Below are 21,177 nucleotides of genomic sequence, written 5' to 3'. Positions count from 1 at the left end.
ATGGTGTCAGGCAGAACGATTTTAGGTGGGGGTGGGGGGGTATGGTGGTGGCCTATTTACGATCTGGAAACTGGTTTCTTTAAAATTATCCATGCCCTCCTTTCCTCCCCACCTCCTAGTAGTATAGGTGGAAGGTAGCTGCTCTAACTCATGCTGGGATTTTATGAGAACACAGAAAACTTTCTTTTCCTACTTACCATTGGTTCATCTGTGTTCTTTTGGAACTGGACCAGGCGAACTCTGGTCACGTTCTCCATATCCATGTCTCCATTTGCGCTTTCTGGAGAATCACCATTTAAATAGGGAGAAGTGGGAGGAGGTGTAACCCTCAATGCTTCATCACTGTAAACTTCATGTGCCACTACATCGTGAGTCTGAAGTAAGGCCTGATATTTTATGAAGGAAATAAAATATTAATAATAGAAGTATTCCAGCAGAAGTCTATTATATAAACATATATAAAATTATTCTTTGCCTCTCAAAGGTATCTCTCATCTAAAGAGAACTCAGAGCACATTACACCTAGATATAGCCATGCCATAATTTCTTTGTGATAAATAATCATGATAGACGGATTTTTTAAAATGAAGGAACAAATGAAAGAATGAGTGAGTCAATCAACGAATGGATGTGTTTGTTGACTATCTGGGTAAGAGGTGTTGTCCGATGCTATGAAAAAGTGCCCAACTAACTTGTTCAATTAAAGGCTGACATAATGCAATTTCAAATAATTTAGCAGAAAGAATCATTTGTACATAGAGCTGGCAAATTTGTGCTGGGGCTTAAAATGGAAACAAATTTAAAAAGAAACAGTGCAATAATTGGTGCACTGAGCAAATGTCTTTCATCAATGGTATTAACAATAACTGCTATATAACGCAAAGGGTAATTTATATCATACATCTTAGTAAAAGAAATAAAAACACACACAAATGTACCTGAAGAAATGTAATTTCCCAAAATATCACATGATATGGAGCTCAAAATCTAAACCTTTTTAATGTTTTTGTTCATTTCTACTTTTTGGAGCACTTGCATAAATAAAAAGTAAGTTGACAGTTATTATTATGACTTCTTTTTGCAAAGCCCATCATTAACAAAGAAAAAGTGATTTCTTTGCATTGATATCTCCATATGTCATCTTGGTGAAACTGGGTAATAAATATCCCTTGTTTGCCTAAAAAAGGCTATTCTTCCACTTACTGTACATTTTCTGCCATCATAAGAAAGTTTTTAATAAGCACGAATATTTGAACATTTCTACTTCAAAGAGAATTTTACAGCTGAGTATCAGTATGTTTGGTGCTTTATGCATTATATTTTCTTGTGTACTAACTATAAATTCAGTTTTATTTTAATCTGTGATCTGTCTGGTAATGAAATATCTAGAGATAATGAAACATAATTAAAATCACCTTAAAAGTATAGCTTGTAGCATCTCAAATTAAGTTATTTAATTAAAAGATTTACCAAAGTCATGACTTGGCTATTTTAGGTACTTTAAAGGTACGCATACGACACAAAAATAAGATAACAATGTGGTAAAATCATGAAGATGATGATGTTGATCAGACATCAATAGAGCATATGCTTGGAGCAATATACCCATTTTTTAAAAAACATCTTTATTGGAGTATAATTGCTTTACAGTGTTTTGAATTTGTAATGGAAATGCCGGATATTTCCAAGATCTCAGAGGGCTGGTCTAAACTGGGGTCTAGGTGAGGGGCACCGAGGGGCACTAAGCAGCACAGCTTGAAAGCAGGGCTCCACAATGGTCCTGGGGACCTTGGCTTCCTGACCAGTGCCCTGACTACACCCTGCACTAATACCCCAGGCCAAAGTGGTGGTGGTTATGGTATGTAGGGAAATCCCTCTTTTTCCTGTTTAACTGTAGCCACTTAAGAGACTAAGATTTAGTGCAGAAAGTAAAAATCAATAATAGACAAACTGAAAAACTTCATCTGTTAAAATTAGGTTCATTGTATTAATTATAGATGTGTCTTCTATAAACAGTGAATTTTAAAACAATTTTTAAAAAACATGCTTTGTATGACTGGAGGATCTATACCCAGGTAAACAGAGAACCAAGCTTCATTAGGATAATGCCAGTTACATGGGTTGGAGAAAGTGTTTCTACTGCTTTTTGCAAATGATTTCTATCCATCCTTTTAAATTATATAAGCAAACACCTGTATTTAATGTATTATTTATAAGGAAGGATAAGCCCACAATCACAAAAATAATACCAAAATTGAACTTTAAGAGAAAAATCCTTAAATTATATCATCAAATGAGGTCATACTTGATATTAACCGCTATTTGTCACTGTAAAAGACTGCTACCACAAAATAAAACTTAATCCAATGCATATGCAAACAGAAAAAAGGGGTCACCTACAGTTTAAAAAAAAGCCATTAAAAAAGAGTATGCCAAATAAAAAATAGGGAAATCAGAGTTTGAATATTTTTCTTCAAGTATGTCATGAGGTATGATTCAGCAATTGTTACTAAGCTGAAATAGCTATTATTTTTAATTACATAAGAAGAATCATGTAATAGGAAACACTTCCATATGTATGTAAAAAGGACGTGGACAAGACAACTAAGAACTTCAGACCAAAGTGGGAAAAATTCATTTAAAATTTATAGGAAAGGGACTTCCCTGGTGGCGTAGTGGTTGAGAATCCGCCTGCCAAGGTAGGGGACAAGGGTCCGATTCCTGGTCCGGGAGGATCCCACATGCCACGGAGCAACTAAGCCTGTGAGCCACAACTACTGAGCCTGAGCTCTAGAGCCTGCACCCCACAACTACTGAGCCTGCGTGCTACAACTACTGAAGCCCATGTGCCTAGAGCCCGTGCTTTGCAATGAGAAGCCACCGCAATGAGAAGCCCTCACACCGCAAAGAAGAGTAGCCCCCGCTTGCCGCAACTAGAGAAAGCCCACACGCAGCAATGAAGACACAATGCAGCCAAAAAACCAAAAACCAAAAAATAAAATTTATAGGAAAAAATATGAATTTTAGGTTTGAAAGTGGTTCCTCTGGCTTCTGAATTACAATTACAAGTCAAAAAATTAATCACTTAATAATGAAGCTTTCATATCAACCTAAGGCGATTTTTAAACATCTTGTTTTTTGGGAAAGTAGGATACAAATTTGCTTTTAAAAAACAGGATCTAGAACAGAAAATTTTGAAGGAAAAAATTAAAGCACTGACATTCTATTCTGTTTATATTGTCTTTACCCTTAATGTTTTATATTTTACAACTGCAATAAGCAAAGGATCTGTTCTTTTTTAAAAAATAAGTCTTTCAAATGGAGTAACTGAAGGATAGTGTAATAATATTTTTTATCATGACCTCTAGAGTACAGATTAAAAAAAATTTAAATCTACACTTTTTTACTCTTAATTACTGTAAATATTTATAAGTATCTGTATTTTTAAGTATAAGGTAATCCAATATTAAATCCTCATTTTAATGATCAGAAAGGAAAGAAAAAGTCAGATAATTGAAGAAATAAGTATAAAATTATAAATATGCTAAGAATAACTCCCAAACCTTGGTATAATAAAAATTATAAGCATTAAAATATTTTCCTTTAGCTATTAATATTTCTTTAAAAATACCAGATTTTGAAACCATGACCTTTCTTTAAAAAAATTTTTTTTTACTGGAGTATAATTGCTTTCCAATGTTGTATTAGTTTCTGCTGTACAGTGAAGTGAATCAGCTATATGTATACCTATATCCCCTCCCTCTTGGACCTCCCTCCCCACCAATCCCACCCATCTAGGTCATCACAGAGCACGGAGCTGAACTTGCTGGGCTTTATAGCACGTTCCCACTAGCTATCTATTTTACGCATGGTAGTGTATATATGTCAATCCTAATCTCCCAATTCATCTCACCCTCTCCTTCCCCCACTGTGTCCACATGATCTTAAAATGCTTATAAGATAGAAACCTCCAGCATTTAAAAGTTTAACACAGTATATATAGCTTGGAATTATATTTGCCACATGGGACATTATCCAAACATATGCTTATTTGGGAATGACCAATGAGTTCAAATTAAGTTTGTAGGAAAATCGATACTCATTACAAGTCAACCCACATTTAAGAGCACAGGCTTTGGAGCCAGAAAGATCTGGGTTTTGAACCTCAGTGAGGCCAGTTACTAGGTGGATGACCTAAAGCAAGCCTCTTTGCCTTTCTAGGTTGTGGTTTCCTCTCTGAACTGTAAAATGGAGTTAATCACATCACTTCACATCCCAGCCATCAGTAAGTCCTGTCATGTCTAACCATCTCTAAAGTAGAATCCCAATTTGTTCATTTTCCACCAGCCCCATCCTTCTTCAAGCCTCTACCACCTCACAACAGCCTCCTAATTGGTCTCCCTTTTTAAACTCTTGACCCCACCATAGTCCATTCTCTACACAACAACCCCAGCAATCTCTAAAGCACAGTTCTAACGATATTTTCCTGCTTGCAATCACTCAGTGTCATCCTACTGCAATCAGGAGAAAATCCAGACTCCTTACCATGGTCTGGAAGGCCCTATGTGGTCTGGCCTCTGCCACCCTCTCCAGCTCTTCTTGTACCACCCTTTCCCTTGTTTACTATATCCCAGCCACAATGGCCTTACTTCTGTACTTTGACCCTACAAAACTCTTTCCTGCCTCTGGGCCTTTGCATTTGCTCTTCCCCATGCTTGGACATTCAGAAAGCTTGTTCTTTCATATAACAAGTCTCAGCCCACATGTTGGCTCCTCAGAGGGGCTTTCCTCTGACTATCTGAAGTAGCTTCTACTTTACTATCATCTCTGCCCCATTATCCTTTTTTTTCATAGTTATTATCACTATGTGAAGTTATATTGTTTGTTTTACTTGCTCACTGTCTGTCTCTAGCTCACCTATCCATGTCTCACCTAGAATGGAAGTTCGTTTGTCCTATTCACGACTATCCTTAGTGCCCAGCACAGTGCCTGGCATATAGTAGGCATTTACATATTTGATGAGTAAATGAAAATGTCTTTTAGGTACCTAGCTGGGTGTTCAGAAATTACAAGAACTATTTATTATTTCTGAAAATGTTTACTAATAGCAGTGTACATATTAATTTCTCTCTGATGTCAGAAAAGCAAAATAAACCAAGGCTTCGAAGGTAGGTAAGTTGTGAGAGATGGGGCTGTCTGAGCTTTAATGGTTTTCAAAAAAACCTTAACCTTAAAAAAAGGATTTTATTTGGGTATATATTAATTTCTTTATTTAGCTTACTTCAGATCTGAAAGATCTATGGGTATCAAATGGTCCTACATCATTCTCGGAATTGAGCTGGGGTTACTTATCAGTTTATAGATAGACATGTCTGTCCAAAACATACAGGCTTCTATCTATGGAAAACACACTGCACAGAACAGTCAGTTGAGGTGGGGCTAACCTACCTGCAAACGGGCAAGTTCCTAATCTACTCAATGTTTTACTGAGAACTTACTATGTGCCCTACACATGACAGATACTATGGAGAAACTAATAATATTCATTAGCTAACATTTATTAGGCATCAAGCATATATCAGGCACTGTGCTAAGCACAGTAGATGTATCATCTACTTAATTCTTATTCCAACTCCATGAGGCTGGCAAACAGCATCTTTACAACTATGACACAAAGTAAACAACAACAAAAAATTTTAGTGTATCTGGTATTGTAATTTTAACCGTCTGATATTATACGGCTAAAAGCACATTTGATGAAGATTGCTGTATTTCGTAAGGATTAGTAAAAACTTCTTTTGAAAGTGAGGTTTTATTTCTATGGAAGTTTAATTGTTACTTACCATGAAATGAGGTTGTGTTAAAATACGCTTTAGTTCCTTTGCATCGTTATTCTCAGGGTAACATGAAATTTCTTCCAATACCTAAAAAATAAGGAAGATATTTAATAGTATAATGAGGATGCTAGATTCAGAAAATATAGAATTCTTTTAAATTAAAAATTATGAATGGATTTTTATGGCAGGCAAAATAATTATTTTGGAAAAAAATTCATCATTTTATTCAAAGGTTATTAATATATAAAAGAGCCACATTGGTGGCAATAGAAAATAAAACAAATTGCTGTAATAGTCTCTGCCTTCATTACCCAACTATAACTCAAAAGATTATTGAAAAATACAAAACACAATGACAAGTCTGTAATACATATTTATTATAGGTATAAGCAACTTAATTAAACTTAATGGGAAAATATCTCTGCAAATCTTTTTCCAAACTCACCATCAAGATGAATCTGTAATAAAAGTTGGTAACAGCCTTCTTTTATATTAATAAAACTGTCAATTCCTTTCAGAAAGATTAAAATGACAAAGGCTCAAATAAAAACAATTTAAAAAAGAGAAAACACTTAAGTACTTTTCCTTGTAGCCTGAGAGAATCAATGTGATTCTCCACACTCATCTCCTCACATTCACCACATCTCGGCAATGGTTCCTAGAATTAATTGCCAGGGAATCCAAGAGAATAATTTAAAAATAAGACACACAATCAAAAACTTTTCTCTTTTCACTCACATTTTCTTCATGAATTAGTTGTTAACATTTTCTCTATATAGGTTTAAATAGTTGTTTTCAAATGAAATTGTTCTTAGAAAGTTATCCCTTACCACTAGGATGGAGTTTACCCATTTAAAATTTGATTATGTGACATGAGCCCAGGGGAAGGCCTCTGTTCCTTTTCAGAGTACACATACTACTACAGTTCCAAGTGTACACAGTTGGACTCAGAGTGGTTATACACATTGCACTCAATCGTAAAAGTTGAGCCAATCGAGGATTGCTTCAGCAGGATTGGATGTCAGGGGCACGCAAGTCATGTACCAAGTAGGAATCTCTTGACTCGCCTTTGAGAATCCTAATTCTGGCCAGGAAGGAATGCTTTGAGGTCACTTAGCCTAAGGCTTAGATCTCAGCCAGCTACTCAACCACCTCCTCAGAGAAGAACAAACAAACAAACAAAAACTATAAGGTTTCCTTCTGATCTAAATGTACTCTTGTAAAACAACTATACCCCAATTAGAAAAATGTACTCTTAACAAGTGCTGGTTATGCTGTTAATTCATATTGTTTAATGATGATAAGCCAATTCTCCTTTGGTGTATTTTCTGCTTTGAGTTTCTAAAGCAGTGAAACAAAAGATGAAACAATATACTCTCTCTGGTCCCCTGCTACTCTCCCAGCCTATGATTTTAAACACTGAGGTGTGGTCTCCTAATGCAGACAGAACCTCTCCTGACTGCTGCCCTGACCAGGTGGGCAGGCCTAGCGGTTTCCACAACCTTGCACTTGGTTCTCAGTGAATATATATATTCCAGTACGGTCTTGTGTTTAAAATCTGATAGGGAAGGAATTATGTCTTTCATATTCTTTCACTTAGTAATTTCACTTTATAAAATATTTTTCTGGGCTTCGCTGGTGGCTCAGTGGTTAAGAATCCATCTGCCAATGCAGGGAACACAGGTTCGAGCCCTGGGCCGGGAAGACCCCACATGCCGCGGAGCAACTAAGCCCGTGCGCTACAACTACTGAGCCTTCACTCTAGAGCCTGAGAGCCACAACTACTGAAGCCCGCAAGCCACAACTACTGAAGCTCATCTGCCTAGAGCCCATGCTCCACAACAAGAGAAGCCACTGCAATGAGAAGCCCGCACACTGCAATGAAGAGTAGCCCCCGCTCACCGCAACTAGAGAAGGCCCGTACAGCAACGAAGACCCAACACAGCCAAAAATAAATAAATGAATGAATAAATAAAAATAAAAATACTTTTTCAAAGGAAAATATTTATTTGTATGAAGACTTTTATGACATCAAAAAGTGAAAAAAAACCCCACTAGGTATCTAACAGTGGAGCATTTATAATTCATTATAATTTAGTAACAGCAGAGAAAAATTATGCCATCAGGAGAACTTATTTATGAAGACCTAGCAGAAACATGGAAAAATGCTTATTATATTAGGCTAGGTTAAAAGAAAGATATATTTTGATTGTAACTACATAAAAATTTATATGCAAATGGATAGTGATTAGAAAAGGATATGCAAAAATGAAAATTACTGTGTTAGGGTGATGGGATTATAGACGACTTTTTACTTTCCAAACTTTCTGCAGTGTGATGTTTCTATAATAAAAAAAGTTAAATTTTTTTTTTTTTTTTTTTTTTTTTTGCGGTATGCAGGCCTCTCACTGTTGTGGCCTCTCCCGTTGCGGAGCACAGGCTCCGGATGCGCAGGCCCAGCGGCCATGGCTCACGGGCCCAGCCGCTCCGCGGCATATGGGATCCTCCCAGACCGGGGCACGAACCAGTATCCCCTGCATCGGCAGGCGGACTCTCAACCACTGCGCCACCAGGGAGGCCCAAAAGTTAAAATTTTGTGAAAGATGTACACTAACCAGTAATTTATAAAAATGACTTCTCTCTGAACTTAGTTGTTATAAACATTCAATTAACTTTCAAAAATTACCACCTTAAAAAAGCAACTCAAACTTGCATAGCATGTCGATTTCCACCAAGAGTGGTAACATAACTTTTTCTTTTTTTTAAAAAAACAGGGGTAAAATTGGTATGTTAACATGTTCAAGTTTACATACCAGAACTAGAAATCTAAGCAATGTTGCTGCCTAGATTTTTTTTTCTTTTCTGTATGTAAATGCTCAGTGATAAACTTAGAAACACTAAATCTGAGTATAATGGTCTAACTGTGACTTCAAGGAAACTGCCTCTTACTGTGCAGCAGAAACGTTTTCATACCAAATATGACACCCAAATACACTGACAAAATATATATCACTTACCTCTTTGGCTCTCTGTACTGCATCACTCGGAGGATTCCTGATTTGCGGTGAAGATTTTGTGTTAATTTTGTCATATAGCTAAAAGCAAAGGAGAAAATCCAATCAACATTCATAATTCTTTCATAAATTCAGAGCTTCATATTTATTATTTCACTAAACAATATTTTCCCCTTAAAAAGGCAGGCTGGGGCTTCCCTGGTGGCGCAGTGGTTGAGAGTCCACCTGCCAATGCAGGGGACACGGGTTCGTGCCCCGGTCCGGGAAGATCCCACATGCCATGGAGTGGCTGGGCCCGTGAGCCATGGCCGCTGAGCCTGCGTGTCCGGAGCCTGTGCTCCGCAATGGGAGAGGCCACAACAGTGAGAGCCCCGCGTACGGCAAAAAAAAAAAAATACCCCAAAAAGGCAGGCTGATGATTTTAGTGGGATCTTCTTGTTAATGTCTTATTCATTCAAATGAAACTTGTTGGGATGAGTGCTACGCGTATCTTTTTAAAAATCACCAATATTTCAGTAATCACAGCATTTTTTCCCTCTGATAGAAGCAACATTTAATAAGATGAATACAGAGTAAAATGAAAGAATGCTTTCTGGCCAAGACACGTCTGAAGGAATTTTCACAGCAATCTAAATCTTGGGAAAGGGCAAACCCAACTCCTTCTAGGAAGGAATGCTCTCACGAAAGGTTTATACTTGTTTTACTAGGGCTGTTCATTAACAGTATCAGTGCTGGCATCCTTCAGCAAGAAATCAAGGACATAAACCTTTTTCCTTTTTAATTTGTAAATTCACAGAGTATGGGAAGAAGCTGAAAAGAATCTATACTTTAAAAACTCCTCAAATCTAAATGATCCAAAATTTAACTTTCTGAAGTAAATTCTTTAGAGAAAAATCTCTGTAGTGTAGAAGTGCAATTAAAGTATTAATTTCTACTTCAGACGAAACATCTCATTCAGCAGTCTGCTTTGAAAAGTGAAAAGTTTAAAATGGTCTTGGCTAGCCGGCCACTTCTATTTCCTAACTTCTCTAAAATAAGTGGGGGGTTTTGGGGGTTGGTTTTGGTTCTGTTCTTTCTTCCTTCCCTACTATGCACAGCAGTGCTAGTGGAGAGGTCACATACCATAATATTCTTCAGATTACAGTTACACTTGTTTATACTGATGCAGGATAAAGCTTTATGACTTGTAAATGTTTGGGCCACACCATACATAAAAATTCCTAATGATTAATAGGCAGACAGATAGACAGATAAATAAATAAAGCCTAATGATAGCAATGTGAAGATAGAGCACTGACCATTTTAAAATGGCGGCATTAAGGAAGTACTACTAAATTAGAGGTTAAATAAATAGTATAAGTAAGCTAGTAAAATACGCTCTATTTAAAATATTATATTAACATTTAGGGAACCAGTGATATGTGGCTTGTTTATAAAAGTTTGCTCGAATCCCTGTAGAATACACATGGGCAGTCTCCATACTCTGAATGACTTCCATCTCTAAAGATTGTAAATTTTGAAATTTGGAACCACCGAATATATTTTTTCCATAGAAATAATGGTATATGCAGTGTAGGTTCCCAGACTAGTCTATAGAGATAAATGAAATACTGTACACATGCAATAAAAAGTAGGAGGGGGGAAAAAACCCAACCCCCCAAAAGTAAGGAATCATAAGTTAAAAAAACACATTTAAAATACCTGACACTTAAAAAATAGATATAGCCATCACCTGACATGTCATAATATTAATAATCAAACAAAATAAAAAACCTACATGGATAATTAAAAAGATTTTTAAAACTCTTAAATGCTGTTTGGGAAAAAGAAAGCAAATTTAATTTGAGGTTTTTCAAGTTGACGGCACTATCATTTATAATGTCTTTATAATGCCTAATTTCACCACAAAAAGTTTTGCCTTTTTCTTGAACAAGGACTATTACTAATGCTACTTTCAAAATTTTCAACCATGATTAGGATTAGTTTCTATTTAAACATTTAATAAATGCACATTAGTTTTAACTCACAAAGCAACAAAAATTCCAAGCTCCCAGAATTGCTCTCACTCTATCACTGGAGACCTTTTATTTTTGGCTTGGTCTTATGATGCCAAGTACGGTTCCCTAGGTCTTATATCAGTATGGTTTCTTGAGGACTTGTAGCAGAATCAGCTGGAGTAGTTACTTAAACGTATAGGTTTCTGGGCCCCACTGCAGATCTACTGAATCAGAATTTGAAATGGGGACCCAGAAATCTGTGCTTTAATAAACTCCTTAGATATTTGTAAATCTTATGCCCAGTACCAACTTTTGAGAATAGCTGTAGTAGTACAGATACTAACAACAATGATAATTGTTACTTTTATTGAGCACTTAGTAGATGCTAGTTACTAGTCAGAGTTCTTAATATATATTCTCTCATTTAGCCTCAGACAACCTTGTAATGTTGATATCCTTACTACTCCCACTTTACACATGAGGAAACTAAGGCAGAGAGTAGCAAAGTGAGAACCAACGTTCTAGCTTTACAACAACTTCACAGGTGGCATGCAGATAAGGCCCTGATCCAAGGAAAGTGCTCAGACCAAATTTCCCTCTGCTCCTTTGGTTTTGCCTGATCCAATTAATCACACATTCACCCAAAGTTCAGTGGAACTAGTGGTGGGATGAGGGGGAGGTGAGATGCTTAATATGAAAGGCAGATACAATAGGAAGGAATTAAATGAAGGGACCTTCTGCTTGAGGTGGGGACACTGGGCTTCGCCCCTCCAACTCCTAGGAAAGTGCAGGACTGGAGCAGTCAAGGCAGGCATTGGATAGAGTGGATGGTGTCCATGTGGTTAAGAATAGATGGTGAATTTCAACTGCCTGCTCATTAACCAAAAGAGTAATTAAGAACTGAGGCAGGAAGGGACAGGGAAGGGGCTTACTTTCACCATCAGTGGGAAGAAGTGACCCCTTGTTGATCCATCTAACCATCTAATATTTACCGAGGTCCTACCATGTACTAGGCAGTGGAATAGAACAGAAATTCACTGGGGTTATGGAGAGGAAAAAGATGATAGTTGCTATGCTCAAAGAAGTCACAAATTCCAAAGACGTGTATAACCAAAGGCCCAGGAACATATGCCAGCTTGATCCCCCTGAGGACCTGAGAGTACCCTGGTCCCCAGGAATATCAACTAGGAAATATCTCAGTGAGCAGTCCCAAGTTGGGGACTATCTGGATGTGTATGCATGGCATGCCAACCTTCATTCCCCTGTCCCCTATTTCTGTGACTCTATCTTTGCCTTAGGGATTCAAAATATTTTAGGGATACCCATAACAATTACAAACTGTTTGAGAGATATGGCAAAGTATGTAAATAAAAAGTCATCAACAGAGGAAAGTTTGAATGCAATGTAACGTTTAATTGTTTTAAAACAGTCGTCAAGAGTATGCAGCTTTTCAACTTCTCATTCTTATGGGTCATCTTCATATTCTGTGCTGCCTAGGAGATGCTATTCAGGACTCAAAGTTCAAATTCAGGTGCAGTTTTCCCAAGGTCTGGAGGCAAGTGAGAGGTGGTTGAGTTTTGAGAACAAAGGAAGGCTGCAGTTTCTCTTCCTTTATCACACTTTATTGCCCGTCCCCCTTCTACCATATACAAAGAATTCTTAGAATGATGTGACTTTGGGACTTGGCCTGCTGTCTTGGACTTTCAGCTAAAGCCCAGAGCTAAGGCCAATAGGAAGTAAGTGGTCTGCTAGGAAGCTGCCAGACCATCCTTCCAGGACTTGCTGAAAGGTAGCTAAAATGGTCCTTCCATGCTCACCCTAGCACCCCATTCTGCCTATAGTGACAGATGCTTGGAATCTGTAGAATCTAAAGGACTGAGGCAAGGGAGCATCTGATTTTCCCTTCTCCTTCCTGTTGGGGAGGAAAGGAAAGGGAGTTGCTTCTTCCCTCATGCAAAGTGAAGGATGGTAGATGCTCCAAAAGACCCATGTACACAAACTAGAGGTGCCAGCAAGGAGAGCTCACTATCTCATGCTCTGCAGGGATGCTTGCTGAGTTGCAGCAATTTACAAGGTCCATCTTGGTGCACCCAGAAGAGCGCTGTGTGGGAGTCTTCGGAGTAGCTTGACATGTGGCGTTTGGGGTCTCAAGTGAAAAGAGCCTCTTTCCTGGTTGATGGCAGGGTGGGAGGCCAACAGTGGGGCAGCCCACACTTGGAGTGTATTTTATGGCAAGACTGTGTGTTTCCCATGAGTCAAGGAGCTGCCTGAGAATGTAATCTGGCTGGAGCCATCTTGGCGGAACCCTGACCAAGAGGGTTGTCTGCACAGAGCAAGGGGACCCAGGAGTGGCCGTGGGGTCACAGCTGAAGGCAGGAGCTGAGAGTGCTGCTGAGGCCAGCTGCAGAGTACATGATGATGCAGGAGCAACCCAGGACAGAGACAACATCTGGATACCTGCCACACCCTGGGCATTAACAGCCAAGAGGGCACTGGCTGCCTGAGGGACACGAGTACAGAACATGCTGTTTGAGTGGTTCTTTCTCTTTTCCATGATCAGACTCTTGAGTCCTTTGACATTCAGTAACAGCACGTAGCATGAGGCTGAGTACATAGTAGATGTTTAATAAATGTTTCTTAAAAAAATGAGTATTTAAATGGTGCACAGGAACTGTAAATAGATATATTTTTTAAAAATCAGAGTAATATAAAAATAAACAGAGTAGGAATACTTATTTCACCTTGTTTCTTTAGGAACCAGGTATCACAGTATCTTCTGTCCTGCTTGCACAGTTAAAAACTTTCCCTCAAAATTAAGAAATACAGTTTGACCACATTTAATTCTTTTTTTTGCTATGTTTCAAGTCTGACTTCAAAAAATTTTCAAGGTAAAAGAGATCTTAGATATCAACATGATTCAATTCCTCCACTTTAAGAAGGAGAGAGCTGATGACCAGTGACATGAAGGGATGCACTCAGGGTCCTGCAGCCAGAGTAGCAGGGACTAGACTGGCTTCCTGATGTGTGCTGTCCTTTCTCTCATACCAGAGTGCCTTGGTTTGTATTAGAATTCAGTAACATGGTCTCATGCCAGGGAGACACCTTCAGCAAATATTCGGGAAAAGAACTGTAGAAAATGCCATTTATAGGCTGTAGAGAAAAAAAGCAACTAAATGTGATTTAAAAAAAATAAATTAATTTATTTATTTTTGGCTGCATTGGGTCTCCATTGCTGTGCGTGGGCTTTTCTCTAGTTGTGGCGAGCGGGGGCTACTCCGTTGCGGTGTGCGGGCTTCTCATTGCAGTGGCTTCTCTTGTTGTGGAGCATGGGCTCTAGGCGCGCAGTCTTCAGAAGTCATGGCACGCGGGCTGCAGTAGCTGTGGCTCGTGGGCTCAGTAATTGTGGCTCGTGGGCTCTAGAGTGCAGGCCCGGTAGTTGTGGCGCACGGGCTTAGTTGCTCCGCGGCATGTGGGATCTTCCCGGACCAGGGCTCGATCCCGTGTCCCCTGCATTGGCAGGTGGATTCTTAACCACTGTGCCACCAGAGAAGTCCCTAAATGTGATTTGAAAGACACTAGGCAATCAACTACAAGCCTTGCCCTATTAAAGAATGTTAGAATCCTAATCCTTACCTGGCCATATGATAAACATTTCAGGCTTTGTGGGCCATATGGACTCTGTCACAACCACTCAACCTTGCTATGTATGTGAAGGCAGCCATTAATAGTCCATAAATGAATGGGCATGCTGGGTTCCAATAAAACTTTATTTACAAAAGCAAGTAGCTGGCTGGATTTGACCTGACAGCTGTAGTTGCCAACACTTGCTCTAGAAGCTCAAATTCAAGGCGAACTGAAATGACAAAATATATTTCCGTTTGTTGTTTGCTTTCCTGCCATCTGAAGATTTCAAGTGTATTTGTAAAGCTGAGGTGTAGAGGGTGAGGCAGAGGGAGGGAAGACTGTTAATAAATTATTCCTGGAGAGAAAACAAGAATGACTGTATTACTGTTTGTTTTCTCTTTCTAATGAAATTATAGTTACCCAAGTTCAGCACTTTTTATTAAAACACACACACACACACACACACACACACACACACACAGAGCCCAAGGCAAAATGAGGAAATGTGAACAGCTGCAAGGGGAACAGACTCTTTCATGCTGTCTCACTCACAGACAGGTCTGCTCACTGCCAGTCTCTGGCACTGGGTCAGATATGACCCCACACAGCTACATGGACATGCTTCATCTTTCTGTCTTAAGGAGTAGAAAAACACAGTTCTGTTAAAAGGCCACATTCTATATTTGGGATGGGTTGTTTCAAATAAAGCAGAATAAAGTTGGTGGTAATATTAAACTGAACTCTCCTGAGATTGTACTTTCAAACATAAGTTAACAAGTTAATGTCATTTTTTATTTACATTCAAAACACTAAATCAAGTTTCTTTTTTTTTTTTTTACCATACTCCATGGTACCTCACTTTCTTCTGATTTTTATCCTCAAATAGAAATCTTTGTTTTGCTCATAGTTTATATGCAGCACTTAGCGATATTAACATTTAAAACGGAGTGGTTGGTGGAGAACCTGTAAAATTACTATCACCGGGTTATGTGTCCCACTAACTTTCTAGCACAGAGAAAACCGAATCTAAGGACCAGAATGTACTTAGCTGAGAAAGATGATAACTTTTGCAACTAGGCTACAGACATGAGCCAAATAATGAATGGGTTTGTAGAGCTGCTGGGAACACAGAAGTATATTAGCAACCATCATCTTACCACCTAAATCAAAGATACCAAAGAAGCTCCCTGCTGGAAAAGAATTAAAGTTTTCAAGAGTCAAATATTTAGCTGCAAATTATGTAATGAAATGTGTCGGTGATCCTAGTAAAAGATAATAACAGTGTTCACAAGTTTATATTGCACAACAATAATGGGAATTGAAATGACTTGCTCTGGAAACATAGACTATCGTATTAAGAATTTCCTTACAGTTGCTGTGAAGAAGCTGGGTGATTAGGAACAAAGTTCCAGTATCACATCTTTTCAGTGAACCCAGCAGATCAGCTATTGATATCCAATAGTATTTTAAAAAATACATTTGAAATCTGGAAAAATGTTAGGGAAAGGTGATTTAATACTAAAATATAAGGAACTGATATTCAACTACTGCACTGGAGCCAGTTTTCTGAAGCTAGAGATCAGAGAAAATCTTCTGAGATCTAAAAATCTATCTTTCCTGCTCAAGTTTATATATAAACTTACTGTCTTTAGGTTAAAAATATAGAAATGCCCTTTCAACAATCTTTAGTGTCATTAAACATGACATAGTCACAAAATGAAAAGACAACCTACTGAATGGGATAAAATATTTGCAAATGATATGACTGATAAGGGGCTAATATCTAACATTTATAAATAGCTCACACAATTCAACATCAAAAGCAAACAAACAAACAAAAACACAACTCAATTAAAAAATAGGCAGAAGAGTGCTTCCCTGATGGCACAGTGGTTGAGAGTCCACCTGCCGATGCAGAGGACACGGTGCAGAGGACACAGGTTCATGCCCCGGTCTGGGAAGATCCCACATGCCGCGGAGCGGCTGGGTCCGTGAGCCATGGCCGCTGAGCCTGCGCGTCCAGAGCCTGTGCTCCGCAACGAGAGAGGCCACAACAGTGAGAGGCCCGCGTACCGCAAAAAAAAAAAAAAAAAAAAAGGGCAGAAGAACTGAATAGACATTTCATTTTCCAAAGAGGGAATGCAGATGACCAACGGGCACACTAAAAGATACTCAGAATCACTAATCATCAGGGAAATGCAAATAAAAACCATAATGAGGTATCACCTCACACCTGTCAGAATGGCTGTCCTCAAATAAGAAATAACAAGTGTTGGTGAGGATGTGGAGAAAAGGGAACCCTCATATACCGTTGGTGGGGATGTAAATTGGTGCAGCCACTGTGGAAAACAGTATGGAGGTTTCTCAAAAAACTAAAAATACAACTACCATATGACATGACCCAACAATTCCATTCCTGGGTATATATCTAAAAAAAACAAAAACACTAATTGGAAAAGCTACATGCACCCCAATATTCATAGCAGCAACATGGATGGAAATGGAGGGCATTATGCTAAGTGAAATAAGTCAGAGAAAGACAAATACTGTATGATATCACTTATAGGTGGAATCTAAAAAATAAAACAGGGGCTTCCCAGGTGGCACAGTGGTTAAGAATCCGCCTGCAAATGCAGGGGACACGGGTTCAAGCCCTGGTCTGGGAAGATCCCACATGCTGCGGAGCAACTAAGCCTGTGCGCCACAACTACTGAGCCTGCGCTCTAGAGCCCGCGAGCCACAACTACTGAAGCCTGCGTGCCTAGAGCCCGTGCTCCGCAACAAGAGAAGCCACAGCAATGAGAAGTGCACGCACTGCAATGAAGAGTAGACCCCACTCGCCGCAACTAGAGAAAGCCCACAGGCATCAACAAAGACCCAACGCAGCCAAAAATAAATAAATAAATAAAAATAAAATAAGAAGTAAAACAAACTAGTGAATATAACAAAAAAGAAATAGACACACAGATATAGAGGACAAACTGGTGATTATCAGTGGGGAGAGGGAAGTGGGAGGGGCAATATGGGGAAGATGATTAAGAGGTACAAATTATTAGGTTTAAAATAAGCTATAAGGATATATTGTACAACACAGGGAATATAGGCAGTACTTTATAATAACTATGGAGTATAACCTTTAAAAATTGTGAATCACTAATTGTATACCTATAACATATAATATTATATGGCAACTATACTTCCATTAAAAAAAATGACATACTCCAAACTTGGAAAAGAGCAGTATATTTAACAGTGGTTTAAAGATTGTGTGATGGGAAACATTAAGTGTGAAAGAAACACACTACAAAATTTAAAATGGCATTTTTAAATATTTAAGGAACTACAATTAAACTTTGGGAAGAACTTATATAACCTGTCCATCTTACAAATCTAAGAACGATTATGCACCATGGGGATATTATGATTTAGAAAAAGAAATTAAATCACCTAAGGCATCATTCTCTTACAGGATAAAAAATGCCTATTCTATCAGCACTAAAAATTGTTTTGCCTAAACATTTATATTCTGTAAAATTTCTAAAAATCAATTCAATTAAAATAATTGAAGAAAGCACTCAAACATTAGTCATGCAGATGACTCTCCATCTGAATGGAGATAATGTACTCCATTCATTTGAAGAGTGTACTTTCATTATTTGTACATTGTTCTTCACAATTTGTACTATGTGCTAACTTTCCCTCTAAAAGTCCAGAAAACAGGGAAATAGCTAAATTTTATAAATCTTAAACCAAATTTGTTTCTCACCTAAAAAAGAAGTATATCAAATTCACAAACCTAGTGATGATAATAAAGTAGCAGGAGTCTCAACTTGGAATTTAGATTTTTCCTAGAGAAAGGTTCAGGGCTGCTACCAATACTATGGCCCAGTTCATACTGGGTAACGCAAGTTAGAAATGGATATCCAATGGACTGTATACTGTACTTAGTGGCCAGTAAGAATGTTGCTGGAAGCCGTTGGGTTAGATGTCCCAGGAAAGCTTTAACCTAAGAGTATAGCAATGAAATGCTAGCTTAGATCAAGTTTTAGAAAATCATGATGGGGTATATATATCCTTTCAAGTCTTAAGAAGGGGCTCAGCTGGCCTAAATCCATTATGAAAGTTTTCTTCTGAGGGCAAATAGGAAATTAAAAAACAGTGTATCTGGGCCATTTTAAGATTTCCTGAAAGGGTTGCAAAATATGTTGGATCTTGACAGCAAAAGTTACCCTAAGGAGGCCCTTGTTTGGTTTAGGCTTTACTTCTCTGTGTACAGAGCTGCTTTTGTTTCAATCCCATTAGAACATAGCTCTTACAGGGATTTATTTTTGAATCCAAGAAATTAAGACCTGCTTGACCTCCTAGTTCAATCTAAAAAGACTGTCGGTGGCCTAACAACATAGGCCACTGTGCTGGATTTCTGGTCAGTTGGCAGCTCTTTCTGAGAAACTCAAACACTGGCCTCAGATGACCTGACTTGACTGTTCTCTAGGCCCTTTTCAGTTGGCAAATAACTCTAAAATGAAGCCTTGTAAGAAACAAATCATAATGCCTATTCTTTTTTTTTTTTTTTTTTTTTGGCGGTATGTGGGCCTCTCACTGTTGTGGCCTCTCCCGTCGCGGAGCGCAGGCTCCGGACGCGCAGGCTCAGCGACCATGGCTCACGGGCCCAGCCGCTCCGCAGCACGTGGGATCTTCCCGGATCAGGGCACGAACCCGCGTCCCCTGCATCGGCAGGCGGACTCTCACCCACTGCGCCACCAGGGAAGCCCCATAATGCCTATTCTTGAGCAAGCAAAAGAAAGCATGAGGAAAAACAACCAGTTAGATGATACAGGCAGGCTTTATTTTGCTTTTAATTAAATGTTATGAAATAGGGCACATTTGATTACTAGATCTAAGAGTTTGCCCAAGTGTGAGAAATTTCACTATAATATAAATTTCTTTTCCATTTAAAAAAACCACTACAAATTTTAAAAAGTGTTAAAACCTCATTTCCTAAGGTGCTCTTCTGAAGCATCTACATTAATAGTTAAATAATATTTACAGTAAATGAATATCCTATTATTAATTTGCCACTTTAAAAGAAAACATTTACATTAGGTGTGTCATATGATATGCAATTACTGAGGCAATTCAATAAGTTTTGACTTAGGGTATGAATTATTTTGTATAAACAAACACCAAGCATTTGTACAAGTAGCTGTAGCAAAGCTACAAGCATTTCTACAAGTAGCAAAAATGAATTTCTGTTGTGGAAATTTAAGAGAACAAAAAAGACAGTTTGGCAGAAGTGGTTTCATGAACTCATGTTTGAAGGACCACAAAGAGAAGAAAGCAACTATGTTCTTGGATGTGAATGCTACAAGCCAACCCCATCAAACATTCTTCAACTGAGCATATCACATTCCTTTCTGGGGGGAACCCCCCCTTTCCTTGAGAATAGCATGAAGAAGAATCAGAGCTTGCTGCACTTGGAAGGCTTTTTGAACATTCCTCTGCCTTCCGGTAAAGTTGACTATGGTGCTATAAAAAGAGAAGGGCACTCAGTGGTAAACACTGGTACTGGGGACAAGCTGATTCTTGGTATTTTAGAGTAAACTCCAATCACTGTTTTAAGAAGTAATTCACCTGAACAAATAAGGGAATGAGAGGGACTGCTGTAGTTAATAATAGTTTCAGTGAAAATCACACATTCCTTTCACAAAGATATATGTCATAGGAGACCAGATAGAGCAATTGCCTGGGGATGAAACTAAGGCTGAATTCCCTACTACTGGATAGTTTTATTTGGAGAATTTGGCTTTTCCTAGTATATAACTGTCTACCATAAAACACTGATATTGGATGAATGGATAAACAAAATGTGGTACATATATAAGATGGATTATTTTTCAGTCTTTAAAAGGAAGGAAATTCTGATACATACTACAACATGGATGAACCTTTGAGGACATTATGTTAGGTGAAATAAGCTAGTCACAAAAGAACAAATAAGGTATGATCCCACTTATATGAGGAACCTACAATTGTCAAGTTCCTTGAGACAGAAAGTAGAATGGTGGCTGCCAGGGGCTACGGAGAGGAGGAAATGGTGAGTTGCTGTTTAGTGGGTGCAGTTTCAGCTGGGGAAGCTGAAAAAAGTTCTGGAGATGGATGGTGGTGATGGTAGCACAACAACGTGAATGTACTTAATTCCACCAAATGGTACACTTAAAAATGCTTAAAGTGGTATATTTTATGTTATGTATATTTTACCACAATAAAGAGACCAAAAAAGTGGCAATTATGTCACATAAAATCTGCCACGAAGGTGTGAATTTGGGGAAATGACTATGCATTTGAATATAGAAGAAATGAACTAAAAGAATAAACTCAAACATGTTGCTTTGCGAAGATGCCCCCTCCCTTACTGAAAAATACGTACAATTATGTAATTCATAATGTTTTTAAACAAAAAAAAGACAATTTGGACTTCTTTCACAAGTCACAACCACATATTGGTTAATAAAACAGTTCTTGGGAGAGAAAGACAAATTTAGCATTTTAAAGTCAATGAACTTTAAAATGCTAAATTTTAAAGGTAAATTCTTAGCAATAAAGCTAAATGTTGAGATGGGGAAATCAGTGTAATGATGCTGTGAAATCTACTGGGATGATCCCTTCAGTGGGCTTTGGGCACTGCAGAGAGTAGGCAGCTTGGCT

General features: G+C 38.3%; 1 protein-coding gene across 8 annotated transcripts in view; it reads right to left on the bottom strand.

Annotated features, from left to right (window-relative positions):
• Positions 1-21,177, bottom strand: part of CASK (calcium/calmodulin dependent serine protein kinase) — a 400,881-nt gene that overhangs the window by 58,371 nt on the left and 321,333 nt on the right. For all 8 annotated transcript variants that reach the window (XM_060086299.1, XM_060086301.1, XM_060086303.1 and 5 more), the window contains exons 12-14: positions 8,855-8,932; positions 5,844-5,924; positions 198-386 (exon numbers count right to left, since the gene is read on the bottom strand). In XM_060086299.1, the coding sequence (XP_059942282.1) occupies positions 198-386; positions 5,844-5,924; positions 8,855-8,932 (348 nt within the window). The remainder of the gene's footprint in view (positions 1-197; positions 387-5,843; positions 5,925-8,854; positions 8,933-21,177) is intronic.

This window comes from Mesoplodon densirostris, chromosome X (assembly GCF_025265405.1).
Source record: "Mesoplodon densirostris isolate mMesDen1 chromosome X, mMesDen1 primary haplotype, whole genome shotgun sequence".
NCBI lineage: Eukaryota > Metazoa > Chordata > Mammalia > Artiodactyla > Ziphiidae > Mesoplodon > Mesoplodon densirostris.
The sequence above is the reverse complement of the archived record's forward strand: the minus strand, read 5'-3'. Positions and strand labels throughout refer to the sequence as shown.